This window comes from Eschrichtius robustus, chromosome 3, assembly GCF_028021215.1.
Source record: "Eschrichtius robustus isolate mEscRob2 chromosome 3, mEscRob2.pri, whole genome shotgun sequence".
Classification (NCBI taxonomy): domain Eukaryota; kingdom Metazoa; phylum Chordata; class Mammalia; order Artiodactyla; family Eschrichtiidae; genus Eschrichtius; species Eschrichtius robustus.
The window spans coordinates 48,067,470-48,088,262 of NC_090826.1; the positions used below are offsets into that span (position 1 = coordinate 48,067,470).

Genomic DNA, 20,793 nt, shown 5'->3' on the forward strand with positions numbered 1-20,793 from the left:
CCAGGTAGATAATTTAATTGGATCTAACGGAAGATCTAATCTCAAATCCTTTAAGAGATAAGGAGAAAGTGGGCACACAAGACCCCTAAAATACTGAATGGGTTATGAAAGTGAGAGCCAATCTCCCTAGTATGTTTATTAGATGCAGATATAAGAGCAAACACTTTGAATCAGGTTGAATAGATTTTTATCTATTATTTAAACCATTGAAATGCATGTGCAAAGCAATGTGTTTATTTTTAAATGTGGTGAACCATTTTATTTTTAGTTTGGTGTTATTAAGGAAAGAATTTGAGGCAGTGCCTATCTCTGCTAATAATAGAAACCTTCACCCCTTCAAGGGAACAGTATTCTTGCTTAAGTGGTGTCTTATGGTTAACAATGTTTGCCTCTGATAAATTTTACTGTATTTCTTTTGGTGGTGCTTTAGTTTTTAAAGTGTTAATAATTCCTTTTTTAATTTGCCCTTAGTTTTTTTAAACAGCCTTTTATATAATCATCAAATCTTGCTGTAATGTCTCTTATCCTGAATGCTTATGTATCAATTTATTAAAATACTTTTTTTAGAATCTTTTCTCTTCATAGTATTTTGTACATTTTACACGCTATTAAAAACACAATGAGCAATATGTTCTCATTTAACATCTTTCAATTTCTAAATTATAAATTAGTTATGTTATCTAGCTATCATAATTGAAAATAATGGAATTAAAATTTTAAATATGCCATACATTTTTCTAAATTCTTACTTTACTTGATAAATACCGTTAAGTATTAGTTATTTAATTTTTGTTTTTACTGTGTTGGAGCATAACTTGGTACCATATGTATTCCATAATTGACTTCAGTTCTTCCAGACTTAGTTAATGAAATAATAGAATGAATATATATTAAGCATCTACCATGTTTAGTCATATTGGATTTTAAGCAAACTATTTTTACCAGTGTTAAAAATGTGGCAATGATACTACAACAGATGATTTACTAATTTAAAATAAAGAGGAAAATATTCATCACCGAATTTACTTAAATGATTCTTCTCTCACATTTGAATTCTAAGTCAAATATGATATGATGAATCTACCTTTTACTCAGATTTATACCAGGCCCTCTTAGTGCTCTACTAATTCACAGTTGGATAGTATAACAGTTATACTATATGCTGTAAATTTGCTTTTAGTAAGAAATTTGACTTTGTGTCTTATGGTAGCTCTTCGGATAAGATAAAGAAATGTGCTCTGAATGTCTTATTGCTGATGAACAACTATTCCCAAAGAATTTAGGAGTCATTCTAAAGGGAAATCTTTGTCATTTATTCTATTTAATAAGTATAGTAAGATTTCCTATTTGGGGTAGTACAAAGCTAGATGAGATAATTAATAGATAAATCACAGAATCAGAATTTAAATGTGTATCGACTGCTTGAATTGCTAGGTAGAATTTAATAGGGATAAGTGTCAAATCTAGCACTTGGTTAAAAACAGAAACAAAAAAAAGGTGCATAAAAGAGTAGAACAGTTGATAGCAGTTCCTAAGATGTAGAAGTTCTGTCTGACCATGAGTTTTGGAAATATATATTATGAGTGCTTAAGTGTAAAAATTGTTATTGGATAGAAAATAGACATATAGAGGCCATATTAGTTGATAGTTGTAGAGGTAGTATAGTTCTGTACTTCGTATTAAGTTAAATTTTGAAGATTGGGTTTAGTTCTTTGTTCCACAATTTGGAAAAAATCTTAGCCAATTATGTTTCATTCAGAGAATGATCATTATAACTAGGGGAGTTCAAAAAGTATGCCATATGAGGTATGGTAAAGAATATTTTTCATACTATGAGAAAACCTATTTTAAGTGTGATAGCTGTTTTTAGACAACTAAAGTACCATCATCTGGAAAAAGGAGTCCCCATATTCAGTGATGCTTTGGAGGATAGAACTGTGACTATTGAGTGAATGTTTTAAGGAGGCAAATTATAATCCAGAATAACGAGGATCTTTCTATCAAGGAGACTGTCTAGGAATGCTACAACTTATACCACACGTCAATTGTATTTCTGTTATTGACATACTTACTTGGGTACCAGATGGCTACCAAGATTGTTGCCATAAAATTTCTAGTTTGAATGGAAAGTTGGCGTAGATAATCTATAAAGTTCCTTTTAACTTTAATATTCTATTACTGCATATACATTTTTTTCCAGTGTGATTGACTTCCATATCTGGCTATGATTTCTAACTTGCATCTAATCAATTTTCTAGTTACAAACAATTAGAAAATCTGGAGAAAGTTAAAAATCTGAAGGCAGTCAGGACTTGAGTGATCACTATCCCTGGGAGAAGAAAAATGCATTGGAGTGAGTCTGACATTTTATTTGGCTTTTCTCTTTGAGTCATTTGCCAATTTGTAAAAATGGTAACTGTAAGAAGCCGAACAGAGAGCAGTGGCTAAAAGGCACTGCAGAGTTTGAATCCTGGGGAGAACAGCAGCTGGAGTTCATAACTTATCAAGGAGGAAAGTCCCAGGTAACCAGTTGGGTTTTGGTTGCAACCCCCTGAAGACTGAAATCCTTAGAATCAGCTTAATCCTAGACTTATTAAGATGATCTGCCTCCTATCTTTATTCTCTGGAGGAAAATAAAATCAGGTGGATGCTCTACAGTTTTTCACACACAGTGTTTAACATTCCAGGAGACAAGACCAAGACAATAGAAAAAAACCCCTAAGGATTCAGATATTAAAGCTATCAGACATGGACTTTAAAATAACTGTGATTGGAGTTATGTCAGCATCATGGTGGTGTGAGTTGTTCCTTTTTTCTCTGCCCTTCAATTTACATCTAATTGGACATGCATAACCAAAAAAAAAAAAAAAAAAAAAAAAGCACTTCTGCATAGCATACCAGGGCACTCGGGAGATCCATCTATCTGTGTACCTGAAAGTGGGTACATTGGACTGCAGAAGAGGCTGTGGAGTGAGGGAATGGTGGCAGCAGGTCTAGCCATGGGCCAGCACAGACCTTTTTGGCAGAGGAGGTGAGGGTGAAGGTGGTCAGTGAGGTCTGTCCAGCTTTGCATGCTGCAGCTGCAGGAGCTTGTTGCTCTCTCTGAGGAGGGACCTCAGTGACTGGGGGAGGGGAAGGAAAGGGAATTAGGCAGACAAAGAAAACTGAAGGAAAGCATCTCCCGCTGTTGGTCCTAGGATTCTGGCAAGAGGACTGCCCACGGTTGCTGGCTGCCCGTCCCCCCCAGCCCCAAACTTGGGGATTCCTCTACTAGCATGCGGGCACACCCAAAGTCTGAAGTGCTTAACATACACCTCCCTCACTGTGCCGCCAGCCACCCTCCCCTCTTTCATTTTTCTCTGACAGTTTTTGTTTTGTGTTGTTTTGTTTTTAATGTACCACTCCCAACTCCCAACCTTAGTGATGAGTTGGCACTGGTAAGAGAAATGAAGAACCTGTGCTATAGCGCCACCTTCTGGAAAACAAAAGGAAGTCTTCTAATTACCAACCTACTGAACTGTTAGGAGCAAAGTAAACAAAGCCTTGCCTAAATAAAGAAAGGTGTTGCTACTTCAAATGTGGCAGCAAAGGCTCTTTTCATCAAACACCATGGAAAAAAATCATTGTAATATGGTATCACAAAAAGAAAATGACAGTTTTCCAACAGCCAAACCCAAGGACATGGAATATTGTGATCTAACTGATAAAGAGTTGAAATTAGCTGTTATGAGGAAATTCAATGAGCTACAGGAAAGCTTAGGCAATACAGTGATCTCAGGAATAAAATTAACAAACAGAAGGAGTACTTTACCAAAGAGATTGAAATTCTAAAAAGGAACCAAACAGAAATTCTGTAGCTGAAGAACTCAATAAGTGGGATGAAGAATTAGAATGCAGTGGAAATAGAGCAGATCAGATGGAAGAAGGAATTAGTGAGCTCAAGGACAGGGATATAGAGATGATTGAGGTGGCAGAGGAGAAGAAATAAGATTTTTTAAAAGTGAAGAAACTCTGCAAGAACTCTTGGACTTCATTTGACTAGCCAAAAGAAGAAGAGAGAGAAAAGGGAGCAGAGGGTGTATTGAAGAAATAATATCTGAGAACTTCCCGGACCCGGAGAAGGAACTGGATATACAAGTCCACAAAGCTAATAGAACCACTAATTATTTCAACACAAAAAGACATTCTGCAAGACAGATTATATTAAAACTGTCAAAGGTCACTGATAACTTTAAAAGGCGGCAAGGAAAAATAGTAGCCTACAAGATTACCCTCATTAGGCTATCAGCAGATTTCTTAGGAGAAACTCTTATAGGCCAGGAGAGAGTGGAATGACACATTCAAAATATTGAAAGATAAAAGCTGCCAACCAAGAATATTCAATTTGGCAAAAGGATCCTTCATATATGAAGGAGAAATAAAGGCTTTCCCAGACAAACGAAAGCTGAGGCAGTTCACCACCACTAGACCTGCCTTACAGGAAATGTTGCAAAGAGCTCTTCAAGCAGAAATGAAAGATGAAAGTACACAAAGCTCTGATTAAGATGATAGACAGAAAACTAACCTTTTTTAGAATTGTATATTAAACTCTTAATTAGAGTATGAAGTTTAAAGGAAAAGAACTGTAGCTGCCACAACTTGTAATCACCGCATAAAAAGATAATTTGTGATGTCAAAAACGTAAAAGGGGTAGAGTAAAAGAATGGAACCTTCATAGGCAAATGAAGATAAATTGCTATCAGCAGAAAAAGGACTGTTTTATCTATGAAATGTTTCATGTAAATTTCATGGTACCTACAAAGCAAAAATCTAGAATGGAGATTGAAACATTAAAAGAAAAGGGGAGGGACTTCCCTGACAATCCAGTGGTAAAGAATCTGCCTTCCAATGCAGGGGACGCAGGTTCGATCCCTGGTCGGGAAACTAAGATCCCACATGCTGTGGGGCAACTAAGCCTGCGTGCCACAACTGTTGAGCTCATGCGCCTCAACGAGAGAGCCCGCGTGCCACAAACTACAGAGCCCACTCTCTCTGGAGCCCACACGCCACAACTACAGAGCTCAGGTGCCCTGGAGCCCATGCACCACAACTAGAGAGAAGCCCAGGAGCTGCAACTAGAGAGAAACCCTAGCAGACCGTGCACCATAATAAAAAGATCCTGTATGCCTCAACAGAGATCCTGTGTGCTGCAACTAAGATCCAACGCAGCCCAAAAAAACAAGGAAAATAAATATTTTTTTTAAAAATGGGAGACTGAGCAAATCACCGTGAAAAATCACCAACTTATAAAGGTAGACAGAAACAGAAGGAAAAAGAAACAGTGGAGAGATAAAAATAACAGAAGATAAAAATAAAATGGCAGTAGTAAATTCTTACATATCATATAATCACCCTAAATGTAAATGGATTGAACTCACCAATCCAAAGGCACAGTGTGGCTGGATGGATTAAAGAAAAAAAAGACCCAATTATATGTGACCTACAGGAGACTCTTTAGCTCTGAAGACACACAAAGGCTCAAAGTGAAAGGATGGATGATGATATTCCAAGTAAATGGCAACCCAAAGAAGGTGGGCATAGCCATACTTATATCAGACAAAATAGACTTCAAGTCAAAAAGTGTAAGAAGAGACAAGGTCACTGTATAATGATAAAGGGGCCAGTATATCAAGAAGATATAACAATCATAAATATATATGCTCCTAACATGCAAGCACCAAAATGTATTAAGCGAATAATAACAGATCTTAAGGGAGAAATAAACAATAATACAATAATTGTAGGGGACTTCAGTATTCTACTGTCAGCAGTGGATCATACAAACAAATTCAACAAAGAAATGTTGGAATTGAATCATACTTTAAAACAAATGGACATGTACAGAACATTCTATCCAACAGCAGCAGAATACACATTCTTCTCAAGTGCACATGGAACATTCTCCAGGATAGATCATATGATAGGCTACAGAACAAATCTTAGCACATCTAAGATTGAAATCATACCATCTTCTCTGATCACAATGGTATGAAACTAGAAATCAACAACAAGAAGATAGTGAGAAGATCTAAAAATATATGAAAACTAAACAACACACTTATAAGAAACCATTGGGTCAAAGAAATCAAAAGGGAAATAAAAAGTCTTGAGACAAATGAAAATGGAAATACAGTATATCAAATATTTTGGGAAAGCAGCAAAAGCAGTTCTGAGAGGAAAGTTTATAGCAATATACGCATATATTAAGAAATTAGATCTCAAATAAACAACCTAACTTCATACCTCAAGGAATTTTTAAAAAAAGAGCAAATTAAGCCCAAAGTTAGTAGAAGGAAGGAAATAATAAAGATCAGAAAGGAAAACAATGAAATAGAGACCAGTAAAACAATAGAAAGGATCAATGGAACTGAGAGCAGGTTCTTTGAAAAGATAAACAAAATTGACAAACCTTTAGCTAGACTAAGAAGAAAAAGAAATAAGACTCAAGTAAAATTAGAAGTGAAAGAGGAGACATTACAAATGACTACAGAAATATAGAATCATAAGAGACTGTTATGAACAGTTATATGTCAACAGATTACATAACCTAGAAGAAATTGATGCATTTTTAGAAACACAGAACCTACCAAGACTGAATCAGTACTGGAATCCTAGCTAGAGCAATTAGGCAAGACAAAGGAATAAAAGGCATCCAAATTGGGAAGGAAGAAGTAAAATTATCACTTTTTGCTGATGATATGATCTTACATAAAAAAATCCTAGAGTCAGTCAAGAAACTGTTGGAATTAATCAACAATTTCAGTAAAGTGGCAGGATACAAAATCAACATACAGAAGTCAATTACATTTCTTTTCACTAATGATGAAGCATCTGAAATAAAGAAATAAAGGAGACTATCCCAGTCACGATAGCATCAAAAACAATAAATGCTTAGGAATAAACTTATCCAAGGAAATGAAAGATCTATACAGTGAAAGCTATGAGCCTTTGCTGAGAGAAATCAAAGACACAAACAAATGGAAATACATCTTGTGTTTATGGGTTGGAAGAATTAATAGTGTTAAAATGGCCGTACTATACAAAGCCATCTGCAAATTCCATATAGTCACCATCAAAATGCCAAAGGCATTCTTCACAGAAATAGGAGAAAAAAATCTTAAAGTTTATGTGGACCCACAAAAGACTCTGAATAGCCAAAGAAATCCTGAGGAAAAAAATAAAGCTGAAGGTATCATACTTAGGAATTTTAATCAAAACAATATTTTACTGGCATAAAAATAAGCACATTGACCAATGAAACAGAATAGAGAGCACAGAATTAAATTCCAGCATGTATTGTCAACTAATTTTCAACAAGGGAGCCAAGAATACCCAGTGAGGAAAGGATAGTCTCTTCAATAAATGGTGCTGAGAAAACTGAAGAAACACATGCAAGACAATAAAATTGGAACCCTCTTTCACAAAAATTAACCCGAAATGGATCAAAGACTTAAACAAAAGACCTGATATTATAAAACTCCTAGAAGAAAATGTAGGGAAGAAGCTCATTGATTTTGGTTTTGGCAATGATTTTTGGACATGATGCCAAAAGCACAAGCAACAAAAGCAAAAATCAACAAATGGGACTACATCAAACTCAATAGCTTCTGCACAGCAAAAGAAACAGTTAACAAAATGAGATAACAGATTTGAAAAAATGTTCATAAGATGTTCTCACTCCAGATGAACAATAGAATCTTCCAGAAACACCCCCAAAGCTTCTTAAATCATCTGTAGGTTTATACAATGGGAGAAAATTTTTGCAAACCATATATGGGATAATGGGTTAATATCCAAAATATATAAAGAATGCAGTCTCCTTAATAAGAAAACAATTCAGTGAAAAAATGGGCAGAAGAACTAAATAGACATTTTTCCAAAGAGGACATGAAAATGGACAACAGACATGAAAAGATGCTCAACATTGCTAATCATCAGGGAAATGCAAATCAAAACCACAATGAAATATCACTTCACACCTGTTATAATGGCTGTCATCAAGAAGACAAGAGACAACAGGTGCTGGTGAAGATGTGGTGAAAATGGAACCTTTATACTTGTTAGTGGGAATGTAAATTGGTTCAACCACTATGGAAAATGATATGGAGGTTCCTCAAAACATTAAAAATAGATCTACCATATGATCCAGCAATTCCTCTTCTAGGTATATTCCCAAAGGAAAAGAGAACAGGATTTTAATGAGATATATGCAATCCCATTTTTATTACAGCATTATTCACCATAGCAAAAATATGGAAACAGCCCAAATGCTCATCAACAGATGAATGACTGAAAAATTGTGGTACATGTACACAATGAAATATTATTCAGCCATGGGAGAGGAGGATATCCTCCAATTTGTGACAATATGGATGGACCTTGAGCGCATTATGCTAAGTGAGATAAGTCAGAGAAAGACAAGTATTGTATCATGTCATTTATATGTGGAATATAAAAAGTTAAACCTGTAAAAAACAGAGTAAAGTGGTTGTTACCAGAGGATTGGAAAGGGGGATAAGAGTGATGGTATTTAAGGGTACAAACTTGTAATGAATAGTAAAATAAGCCATAGAGATCTAATTCACATTATAATTAATATAGACAATGATACTCTATATAATGTGATAAATATTGCTATGTTGAAAAACATATTACAGCATGTAAATGTATCAAAGTAACATGCTGTACATCTTAAATTTACACAATATTGCATGTCAAATTTATTCAATTAAAAAATAATTGTGATTAATATGTTCAAGGTGGGGAATTTTAGCAGAGAACGGGAATCTATAAAAATAACCAAAGGAAAACTCAGTGCACCCCTTGTACAGGGCTTGGAAGCTGCATGCGTTGGCTGTTATTTGATGTGGTTACTGTTTAAGACTTATGAATGCTGGAGTAGATTGTATCCATCTACAACCTAGTCTCCCTGTGTGATTGATTAAGGGTCTGGGAAGCAGCCACTGATATTTTAAGGACTCCTGATAAAGATGTGTTTGATTTTGCCATGCTGATACACTGTTTCCAGTCCTAAGTCCTTCCAAAAAGCTAAGTCTTAAGATTACTACCTGTTGTGTCCTGTGAGTATGAATGTCATTTTGAACCCAAGACCATTGATGATCATGCAGAGTAGGCACTTTCACAGTTCCAGAAAAGGAAGGGAGAGGGAGTGGGGCAGAAGCAATATCTGAAGAGATAATGGGAGAGAGTTTTCCAAAATTGATAAACACATCAAGTCACAGATTCAGAAGATACATGAACCCTAAGCAGAATAAATATAAGAAAACCATTCCTAGGCGCACATCATTGGAAAACTGCTCAAAACTGTTTTTTTGGTTTTGTTTGGTTTTGTTTTTGCTTGAGACTCTCCTATACTGGAGTGGACTTCATCTGTCTATGCAGAGATGGGGGAAAATGTTCAGAGAAAATCAAAGTAGCCAAAGGATAAAAAAAGGCATATTGTTTTCCAAGAAACAAAAATAAGCAGACTTTCTCAACAAAAACAATGAAAGCAAGGAAGTGGTTGAATGATATCTTCAGAGAGGTGAAAGAAACAAACTGCCAACCTATAATTTTGTACCCAACAAAAATCTTCTTCAAAAATAAAGGCACAGTACATTTTCAGGTAAGCATAAACTGAGAGACTATGTCTCCAGCAGACCTGCAGTAAAGGGAACACCAAAGGGAATTCTTCAGGCAGAAAAATAGGTGATGCTTTCCCAGATGGAAGCAAGAGTACAAGAAGAAATGAAGACCGTTGGAAAGGGTAAATATGTGGGTAACTAAATAGATATTCACTATGTAAAGTAATAACATCTTGCGAGATTTTGAATACATGTAGGACTAAAATACAACAACAGAAAAAGTAGGAGAGGAAGCATAGAGTTAAAGTGTTCTAAAGTCCGTACATTGTCTAGGAAATGGTGAAAACATTATATTAGGTTCTATTAATGTCCAAGATGACTGTTGTAATCTCTAGGGTAACCACTAAAATGAACACCTGGAGAGACCTCTAAATTATTCCACAATTCTACTTTCAGGAGAAATTCTATGGAACATAAAATGATATTCAGTAAATATATTCAAAAACAAAAATTATTCAGGTAGGGGCAGTTGATGGGCATAGAAGGGGAGATGTTTGAAAACAGGAAAAGGAAGGAGAGTGAACAAGAGGGAGACAAAGCATGTAGAATAAGAGAAACACAGAAAGAGAAAAGACACATAAGGACCAGAGTTGGAAAGACAAGAGAGGGGATGATTTAAGAAGCTTTGGGAGTGTTTCCAGAAGATTCTGTTGTTCATCTGGAGTGAGAAACATCTATGAACATTTTTTCAAATCTGTTATCTCTGACCTGAATGCTAATACTTTCTCCAGCAGTTTTAAATAATCTATACCAGAAAACTTTTTCCCTGACTCTATGTAAATGATTCATCTTAAATGATTCTGTAAAAAGTAAGTTGATTCTCCTATGGAATTCTTGATTGACTTAAGTTTTAAAGAAGTACTTTAAAATTATAGTCCAAGCAGTATAAACACAGGTTTTAAAAATAAAGCAGAATACAGCATATCATGTAATCAGTTCTCAAAGAAGGTAGCTTTAGAACAAGTCTTTGCTAAAAAAATCACATCCTCAGGCCCTTCCTGATCTGTTTAAATTAGTTTTCCCACCTTCACCCCAGTCATTCTTGTTATTCCCAGTACTCTGCTTGATTTTCATTTTTTTATCATTCTATCACCATTATTATATGTTCATTTATTGTTTATATTCTCCTCCAGAATACAAGTTCCATTTATACCTGCATTTTCAGCATTTGGAGCAATGGCTAGTACACATTAGACCCTCAGAAGATATTTGTTGATTGAATGAATGAACAAATGAATGTTCAGGCCAACAGGGAGTAAAAACAACTAAGAGAAGAAGGTCTTCAATGATATGTGAGTTTGTTCTCTCAGTAAAAATCTAGTGCATGTTGCATATTGTATTATGGGATTATTTCAGTCTGCATTTTATTTTCTTGAAATTAGGCAGTTCTTAAAGAACATCTTTCATATATCTGATCCATAGCAAAGGCCACAGCCCTACCCCAGCCTGCATTTGAGCTGAACATAGCAATTCTTCTTCCTTGATTTTTCTCACTCCATCCCTTTACTGTGCCCTAATTTCTCAGCTGAAATGCTGGACATAAAAGGATAAACATGCAAGTAAGCACTCTTGACGTGTTATAATCAAGAGAGCCTGGTTATTGGGAGGCAAAGTAATGTGAGTTTTGAGCTTGTGTGTTGGAGGCAGATAAACCTTGCTCCTCATTGTTCTCTAATTCTGGTTTCTTCATCTGTAAACTAGGGGTAATGTTTACTTTTAGGGTTCTGGGGAATAAATAAGATTTGTATATAAGGTGCCCATTGTACTTTTTTAATCAGTGGTATATCAAAACAGGAAGTCTTTTGCTTCCTGTTCATAACTGTCCTTTAGAGAATTTTAAGGGACTTTCAAGGAAAGGAAATTTGGAGAAAAGCAATGAGACTGTTTTGTTTCACCATGGGCAAAGAAGAAAGGAGGCTTGTGTTATTTTGGCAGGAGTCTGCTGAAGGTAGGGGTCGGAACATGTGTGCATCAGATGACACTCCTGACTCCCAGAATGAAGGCTCTTGATACAAATGAGTAAGGGTGGCTGGTGCCACACAAGGCCCTGCTTGCTGACACATGGTGTCCCTTGGCTTGTAATAGCCTAGGTATGGATATAGTGTCATCCAAACATTCTTTCTTAACGTTTTAAATTGAATTGTACCATGTATGTAAAGCGGTACATACATTCTAAGTGATTTCTTACATAAATCCTCAATGAATTTTCACAGACTGAACATAGACATATAACCACTACTTAAAGGCACAAAAAATGACCAGTATCACAAAAGCCCCCCACCTTTGTCCCATTTTAGTTAACGTTTCCATCTTCCACCCCCACCAAAGGTCACCACTATCCATGGATTATAAATAGTTTCATCTATTTTTGAACTTCATAGGAATATAATCATATTTCTCTCATTTATTTAACTTGAGATTTTGTTTGTGAGATTTACCCACGTCATTGCATGTAGTTGTAATTCATTCATTCTCATTGCTGTATAGTATTACATTAAGACTATACCATTATTTATACATAATGTATAACAAAAATATAATAATTCAAATTATTATACATATTATACAGTTCGTAGCCTTTACAGAAGAATGACATTTTGACAGTTCTTTGAGCCTCAAAGATAAATAGATTATAATTTAGACCTAAAATACACAATAGTTTATTTTTTGATTGTTCTTTTATTAGATTTTAATAAAGGATTTCTATTAAATTAGATTTTAATAAAATATTTTAATAAATCTTAATTAGATTTAATTGTTTCTTTGCTTTATTAGATATATTACTGTTCTAAATTATGATATTAAAATTGAATGAAGTATTTTAAATGAATTAATATGGAATAACATATAGGAAGAGAAGTGTTCCAAGTTATTTTTCATAAAATTATAGGGTCCGTGCTTGTGGTAAAAAACGCTAGACTTCATTGGGAATGATACTGGACATTAGAAAAATTATAGTCTTTGTGCAAAACAATCATGTATTTGCAACTCCATAATACAGCCATAAGAAGTCCTGCATCTTGTGTATGAAGAAAAGCTGGAAAGCATCCAGAAAATGACAACTAAAATCAAGAGGCTAGAGTGACTTAAAAGATTTATACCCTTAAAAGATGTAGTGTGGAATGATCCTTGGGGATATAATTACAAAAATCTTAGAATTGGAAGGGGAATTAGGCTTGATCTAGTCCAACCTGTTAGTTAATGCAGGAATTTATCTTATGGTGATCTTGACAAATGGCTGAGCTCCCTCTTTTTGAATATTGGATGGTGCGTGCTGCTGGGTTTTAATTCCAGCCCTGCTACTTCATAGCTGAACGACTGTGGGCAAATTCTTAACTTCTCTGTGCCTCATTTTCTTGGCTTACCGCTTATTGCCAACCCTGGCAATAGAAAAAGACTACAGGGGACCTGACCTCCAGCCCCCTCCCATCTAGTATTGAGAGATGAACTGAAAAATCAATAAATGTTAGCATTACACATCCTGTGAAAAAAAAGTTACTCAGGGTACAGTAGTAACATTAAAAAATTTTAATGTTTTAATTTTCAGTATAGGCTTGAGTGGTGAAAAAGGAGGTGAGAGGGGCTTCGTAGAGCAGAGGACTCTGTTGAAAGAATTTGTATTGATTATTCCCAGTTTTGCTCCTAGAACAATATAAAACAGTTTTATTCTTTCTTCTGTATAACAACTCTTCACCTTATCAAATGTAAAATTCTAAAAGGATAGATTGGGTAAGTATAGATTTTTCAATCGCTTTAGAGAGTATTTTGTGTAATTTGAATAGAGTTTGGGAAAAACAAAATGGACCACTAATGAGTGATAATTTTGTAGAATCCTTTAATCCAAGAAATTGTATGGGCTATAAATTATAGTTTATTTCCATTAGTTAATGGATGGTAGTTCAGCAAAATGGGAAATTTGAAATAAGTTCAAACATTTTGCATTTTAAAGTATTCTGAATAGGGTATTATTGAGATTCAGCTGTGAATGACAAGAATTTTCAAAATAAGAATAGCTTAAACAAGATAGTATTTTACTCTCTTGTAACAGTCTGAGCAGGTAGTTCCAGGCTTCAGGATGGAGGAAGGGATGAAGAAGCTGCTGCTAGAGACATTTCTGCTCGCATGTCATTGGCCAGAACATAGGTCACATGGCCATACCTAGTTACAAGAGATATTAGGATGCAGTCTCTACTCTGGGTAGACATGTGCTCAAGTGTAATTTGGGAATCACATGTCTGGGAAGGAAGGCTGGAATAGATATTGGGGGACACCTAGCAGTGTGACAGAACTAATTTGTTCACTGCTTACATCCCAAGTGCCTATTAACTGCACTTGGTATGGAATACACCATAGTAGGCATTCATTAAATAGTTGTTCCATGGATGAGTGTTCTTTATTGCTCCTGTCAAAAGAGGTATTGATCTGGATATTTACTTATATACATGATAAATTATGGCAAATTTGTCCATCCTTGGTTTTTAAAAATGTTTTGTTTCTCATCTATGTTCTCCCTTCACAAATAAGGTATCCCTAACAGTTTTCAGACAGATTTGCTACCATACAGAATCGATTTTAGCTCCTTTATTGCTCATGTTTCTTCTCCCTGCTAAAACTTGGAGACCTATTAAATCTCTCTTTACATGTGTCTTTGATCAACACAGTCCTGGCATGTAAATGGTGCTCAGTAAATGTTTTTAGATTGAATAAATGAATGTTAGTTAAACATTAATGAATGCAAGCCTTTTTTTCCCTGTTACTTCCATAAAAAGGTTATAGCTGTAATACACAAAAAGAAATTCTTGGTGTTAAATCTGTTTATATTACAAGATTTTTAGGAATGTTCATTCGGCTTTCAGGTAGGATGTGATTATGAGACAACTATCTGGATTTAATTAATTATAGCTAAGTACTAATTCACTTAATAAGTTATTAGGTAATAGAGGGCTTCCCTGGTGGCGCAGTGGTTGAGAATCTGCCTGCCGATGCAGGGGACACAGGTTCGAGCCCTGATCTGGGAAGATCCCACATGCCGTGGAGCAACTAGGCCTGTGAGCCACAACTACTGAGCCTGTGCGTCTGGAGCCTGTGCTCCACAACAAGAGAGGCCGCGATAGTGAGAGGCCCATGCGCCGCGATGAAGAGTGGCCCCCGCTTGCCACAACTAGAGAAAGCCCTCACACAGAAACGAAGACCCAACACAGCCATAAATAAATTTAAAAAAAAATTATTAAATAAAAAATAAGTTATTAGGTAATAGAGGCTAGTATATTTCAGCAAAAAGAGGGGGTGTTCTTAATGCATTTGAATCTTTTGACCTCAGATAACCAATTAGCTTATCATTGTGCTTAAGTGTTTCAAGGGATGATGCCATTTCTTTTTTTTTTAATTTTATTGGAGTATAATTGATTTACAATGTTGTGTTAGTTTCAAGTGTACAGTACAGTGATTCAGTTATACATATACATATGTTCATTCTTTTTCAGATTCCTTTCTCATATAGGTTATCACAGAATATTGAGTAGAGTTCCCTGTGCTATATAGTAGGTCCTTGTTGGTTATCTATATATAGTAGTGTGTGTATGTGTATGTTAATCCCAAGCTCCTGATTTATCCCTTCCGCCGATGTTTCCCCTTTGTAAACCATAAGTTTATTTCTGATATCTGTCTTTTTCTGTTTTGTACATAAGTTCATTTGTGTCATTTTTAAAAAAAATTAGATTCCACAGATGAGTGAAATCATATGAAGTTTGTCTTTCTCTGTCTGACTTACTTCACTTTGTATGATAATCTCTGGGTCCATCCATGTTGCTGCAAATGGCATTATTTTGTTCTTCTTTGTGGCTGAGTAACATTCCATTGTATACATGTACCACATCTTTATCCATTCCTCTGTCGATGGACATTTAGTTTGCTTCCATGTCTTGGCTATTGTAAATAGTGCTGCAATGAACACTGGGGTGCACGTATCTTTTTGAATTATGTTTTCTCCAGATATATGCCTAGGAGTGGGAATTGCTGGATCATATGGTAGTTCTATTTTTGTTTTTTAAGGAACCTCCATACTGTTCTCCACAGTGGTTGTACCAATTTACATTTCTACCAACAGTGTAAGAGGGTTCCCTTTTCTCCACACCCTCACCAGCATTTATTGTTTGTAGACTTTTTGATGATGGCCATTCTGACTGGTGTGAGGTGATACCTCATTGTAGTTGTGATTTGCATTTCTCTGATAATTAGTGATGTTGAGCATCTTTTCATGTGCTTTTTGTCCATCTGTATGTCTTCTTTGGAGAAATGTCTATTTAGATCTTCCGCCCATTTTTTGATTTTTTTTTTTTTCATTTTTGAGCTGCATGAGCTGTTTGTGTATTTTGGAGATTAATCCCTTGTCAATCACATCATTTGCAAATATTTTCTCCCATTCCGTGGGTTGTCTTTTCATTTTGTTTATGGTTTCCTTTGCTGTGCAGAAGATTTTAAGTTTAATTAGGTCCCATTTGCTTATTTTTGTTTTTATTTTCATTACTGTATGTCATGGTTCAAAGAAGATTTTGCTGCAATCTGTATCAATGAGTGTTCTGCCTATGTTTTTCTCGTAAGAGTTTTATAGTGTCTGGCCTTACATTTAGGTCTTTGATCCATTTTGCGTTTATTTTTGTGTATGGTGTTAGGGAATGTTCTAATTTCATTCTTTTACTTGTAGCTGTCCAGTTTTCCCAGCACCACTTATTGAAGAGACTGGCTTTTCTCCACTGTGTATTCTTGCCTCGTTTGTCATAGATTAATTGACCATAGGTGCATGGGTTTATTTCTGGGTTTTCTACCCTGTTCCATTGATCTATATTTATGTTTTTTTGCCAGTACCATACTGTTTTGATTACTATAGCTTTGTAATATAGTCTGAAGTCAGGGGGCCTGATTCTTCTATCTCCTTTTTCTTTCTCAGGATTGCTTTGGCTATTTAGGGGCTTTTGTGTTTCCATACAAATTTTAAAAAATTGGGGGCTTGTTCTGTGCAAATTGCCATTGGTAATTTAATAGGGATTGCACTGAATCTGTAGATTGCCTTGGGTAGTGTAGTCATTTTGACAATATTGATTCTTCCAATTCAGGAACATGGTATATCTTTCCATCTGTTTGTGTCATCTTTGATTTCTTTCATCAGCATCTTATAGTTTCCAGAGTACAGGTCTTTTGTCTCCTTAGGTAGGTTTATTCCTAGATATTTTATTCTTTTTGATGCAATGGTATATGGGATTGTTTCCTTAATTTTTCTTTCTGATCTTTTGTTCTTAATGTATAGGAATGCAACAGATTTCTGTGTATTAATTTCATATACTGCAACTTTACTGAATTCCTTGAGGAGCTCTAGTAGTTTTCTGGTAGCATTTTTAGGATTTTCTATGTATAGTATCATGTCATCTGCAAACAATGACAGTTTTACTTCTTCTTTTCCAATTTGTATTCCTTTTATTTCTCTTTCGTCTCTGATTGCCATGGCTAAGACTTCCAAAACTATGTTAAATAATAGTGGTGAGAGGGGACATTCTTGTCTTGCTCCTGATCTTAGAGGGAATGCTTTCAGTTTTTCACCATTGAGAATGATGTTAGTTGTGGGTTTGTCATATATGGCCTTTATTATGTTGAGGTAATTTCCCTCTGTGCCCACTTTCTGGAGAGTTTTTATCATAAATGGGTGTTGAATTTTGTCAAAAGCTTTTTCTGCATCTATTGTGATGATCATATGGTTTTTATTCTTCAGTTTGTTAATGTGGTGTATCACAGTGATTGATTTGCAGATACTGAAGATTTCTTGCATCCCTGGGATAAATCCCACTTGATGATCATGTATGATCCTTTTAATGTATTGTTGGATTTGGTTTGATAGTAGTTTTTTGAGGACTTTTGCATGTATGTTCATTAGTGATATTGGCATGTAATTTTCTTTTTTTGTGATATCTTTGTCTGGTTTTGGTATCAGGGTGATGGTGGCCTCATAGAATGAGCTTGGGAGTGTTCCTTCTTCTGCAATTGTTTGGAAGAGTTTCAGAAGAATAGGTGTTAACTCTTTTCTAAATGTTTGATAGAATTCACCTGTGAAGTCATCTGGTCCTGGACTTTTGTTTAAAGTTTCTTAATCACAGTTTCGATTTCAGTATTTGTGATTGGTGTGTTCATATTTTCTATTTCTTCTTGGTTCAGTTTTGGAAGGTTTTGTATTTCTAAGAATTTGTCCATTTCTTCTAGGCTGTCCATTTTACTGGCCTATAGTTGTAGTAGTCTCTTATGATCCTTTGTATTTCTGTGGTGTCCGTTGTAACTTCTCCTTTTTCATTTCTAATTTTATTGATTTGAGCCCGGTATCTTTTTTTCTTGATGAGTCTGGCTAAAGATTTGTCAATTTTGTTTATCTTTTTGAAAAACCAGGTTTATTTCATTGATCTTTTCTGTTGTTTTCTTGGTCTCTATTTCATTTATTCTCTGATATTTATGATTTCTTTCCTTCTACTAGCTTTGGATTTTGTTTATTCTTCTTTCTTTAGTTGCTTTAGGTGTAAGGTTAGGATGTTTATTTGAGATTTTTCTTGTTTCCTGAGGTAAGATTGTGTTGTTCTAAACTTCTCTCTTAGAACTGCTTTTGCTGTGTCTCATAGGTTTTGTATTGTGGTGTTTTTGTTGTCATTTGTCTCTAGGTATTTTTTTAAATTTCCTCTTTGATTTCTTCAGTAATCCATTGGTATTAATCCAACATGTTTAGTAACATGTTGTTTAGCCTCCATGTGTCTGTTTTTTACAGTTCTTTTTCCCCTGTAATTGATTTCTAATCTCATAGTGTTGTGGTCAGAAAAGATGCTTGATATGACTTTAATTTTCTTAAATTTGCCAAGGCTTGATTTGTGGCCAAAGATGTGATCTATCCTGGAGAATGTTCCATGTGCACTGGAGAAGCAAGTGTGTTCTGTTGCTTTTGAATGGAATGTTCTATAAATATCAATTAAGTTCATCTGGTCTAATGTGTCACCTAAGGCCTGTGTTTCCTATTGATTTTCTGTCTGGATGATCTGTCCATTGATGAAAGTGGGGTCCCCCATTATTATTGTGTTACTGTTGATTTCTCCTTTTATGGCTGTTAGCATTTGCCTTATATATTGAGGTGCTCCAATGTGGAGTGCATATATATTCACAATTGTTATATCTTTTTGTATTGATCCCTTGATCATTATGTAGTGTCCTTCCTTGTCTCTTGTAACAGTCTTTATTTTAAAGTCTATTTTGTCTAATACGAGTATTGCTACTCCAGCTTTCTTTTTATTTCCACTTGCATGGAGTATCTTTTTCCATCCCCTCACTTTCAGTCTGTATGTGTGCCTAGATCTGAAGTGGGTCTCTTATAAACAGCATATATTTGGGTCTTATTTTTGTGTCCATTCAGCCAGTCTGTCTTTTGGTTTAAGCAGTTAATCCATTTAAATTTAAGGTAATTATCAATATGTATGTTCTTATTGCCATTTTGTTAATTGATTTGGCTTTGTTTTTGAAGGTGTTTTTTCTTCCCTTCCTTTTTTGTTCTCTTCCCTTATGATTTGATGTCTATCTTTTGTGCTATGTTTGGTTTGCTTTTTCTTTTTTGTATGTGTATCTATTGTAGATTTTTGGTTTGTGGTTCCCATGAGGTTTTGATATAGCAGTCTATATATGTACAAGATTGTTTTGAGTTGTTGGTCTCTTAATTTCCAGTGCATTTTCAATATCCTGTGTTTGTACTCTTCTCACAATTGCTGGTTTTGATATCTTATTTGTGTGTGGGTGATTTCCTACCTTTGCTTTGTGTTTGCCTTTACTGATGAGCTTTGTGATTTGTAATTTTCTTGTTTCTAGCTGTGGCCTTTTATTTTCTGCCTAGAGAAGTTCCTAGGGTTTGTTTAATGCTGGTTTGGTGGTATTGAATTCTCTTAGCATTTGCTTGTCTGTAAAGATTTTGATTTCTCTGTCAAATCTGAATGAGAGCCTTGCTGGTAGAGTATTCTTGGTTGTAGGTTCTTCCCTTTCACTTTGAATATATCATGCCCATTCCCTTGTGGCCTGCCAGGTTTCTTCTGAAAAATCAGCTGATAACTTTATGAGGATTTACTAGTATGTTGTTTGTTGCTTTTCCCTTGTTGCTTTTAAATTTTTTTTTGGCTTTAATTTTTGTCAGTTTGATTAATATGTGTCTTAGCATCTTGTATGGGACTGTCTTCACTTCCTGGACTTGAGTGAGTGTTTCCTTTCTCATGTTAGAGTAGTTTTCAGCTATAATGTCTTCAAATATTTTCTCAGGCCCTTTCTCTCTCTCTTCTCCTTCTGGGACCCCTATAATGTGAATGTTAGTGCGTTTAATATTGTCCCAGAGGTCTCTTAGACCTCTGTCCTCATTTCTTTTCATTATTTTTTCTTTATTCTGTTCTGCGGCAGTGATTTCTACCTTTCTGTCTTCCAGCTCACTTATTCGTTCTTCTGCCTTGATTATTCTGCTATTGATTTCTTCTAGTGTAGTTTTCATTCAAGTTATTGTATTGTTCATCTCTGTTTCTTTGTTCTTTAAACCTTCTAGCTCTTTGTTAAACATCTTTTGTATCTTCTCGATCTGTGCCTCCATTATTTTTCTGAGATCTTGGATCATCTTTACTATCATTACTCTAAATTCTTTTTCAGGTAGGTTGCCTATTTCCACTTCATTTAGTTGTTCTTGTGGGTTTTTATCTTGTTCCTTTGTCTGGAACATTTTTCTCTGCTGTCTCATTTTGTCTCACTTTGTGTGATTGTGGTTTCTGTTCCACAGGCTGCAGGATTGTAGCTCCTCTTGCTTCTGCTCTCTGTCCCCTGGTGGATGAGGTTGGTCCTTGGGCTTATGCAGGCTTCTTGGTGGGAGGGACTGGTTCCTGCCCACGGGTGGGTGGAGCTAGGTCTTGTCCCTCTGGTGGGTAGGGCCTTGTCAAGGGATGTGTTTAGAGATGGCTGTGAGCTCAGTATGGTGTTATTGGCCTGTCTGCTGATGGGTGGGTCTGTGTTCCTATCCTGCTGGTTATTTGGCCTGAGCATTCTAGCAGTGAAGCCTGTAGGCTGTTGG

The 20,793-nt window shown here is 35.5% G+C and overlaps 1 protein-coding gene across 4 annotated transcripts in view; it reads left to right on the forward strand.

Moving 5' to 3' along the window:
• The window catches only part of PRKAA2 (protein kinase AMP-activated catalytic subunit alpha 2), a 59,445-nt gene that overhangs the window by 7,731 nt on the left and 30,921 nt on the right, over window positions 1–20,793 (forward strand). Inside the window, exon 1 of one of the 4 annotated variants that reach the window (XM_068537985.1) lies at window positions 10,916–10,975. The exons of the other annotated variants lie outside the window; for them this stretch is intronic. Within the exon in view, the coding sequence (XP_068394086.1) occupies window positions 10,969–10,975 (7 nt within the window). The 5' untranslated portion in view covers window positions 10,916–10,968. Of the gene's footprint in view, window positions 1–10,915; window positions 10,976–20,793 lie in introns of those variants that run through there. 4 annotated transcript variants of the gene reach the window in all.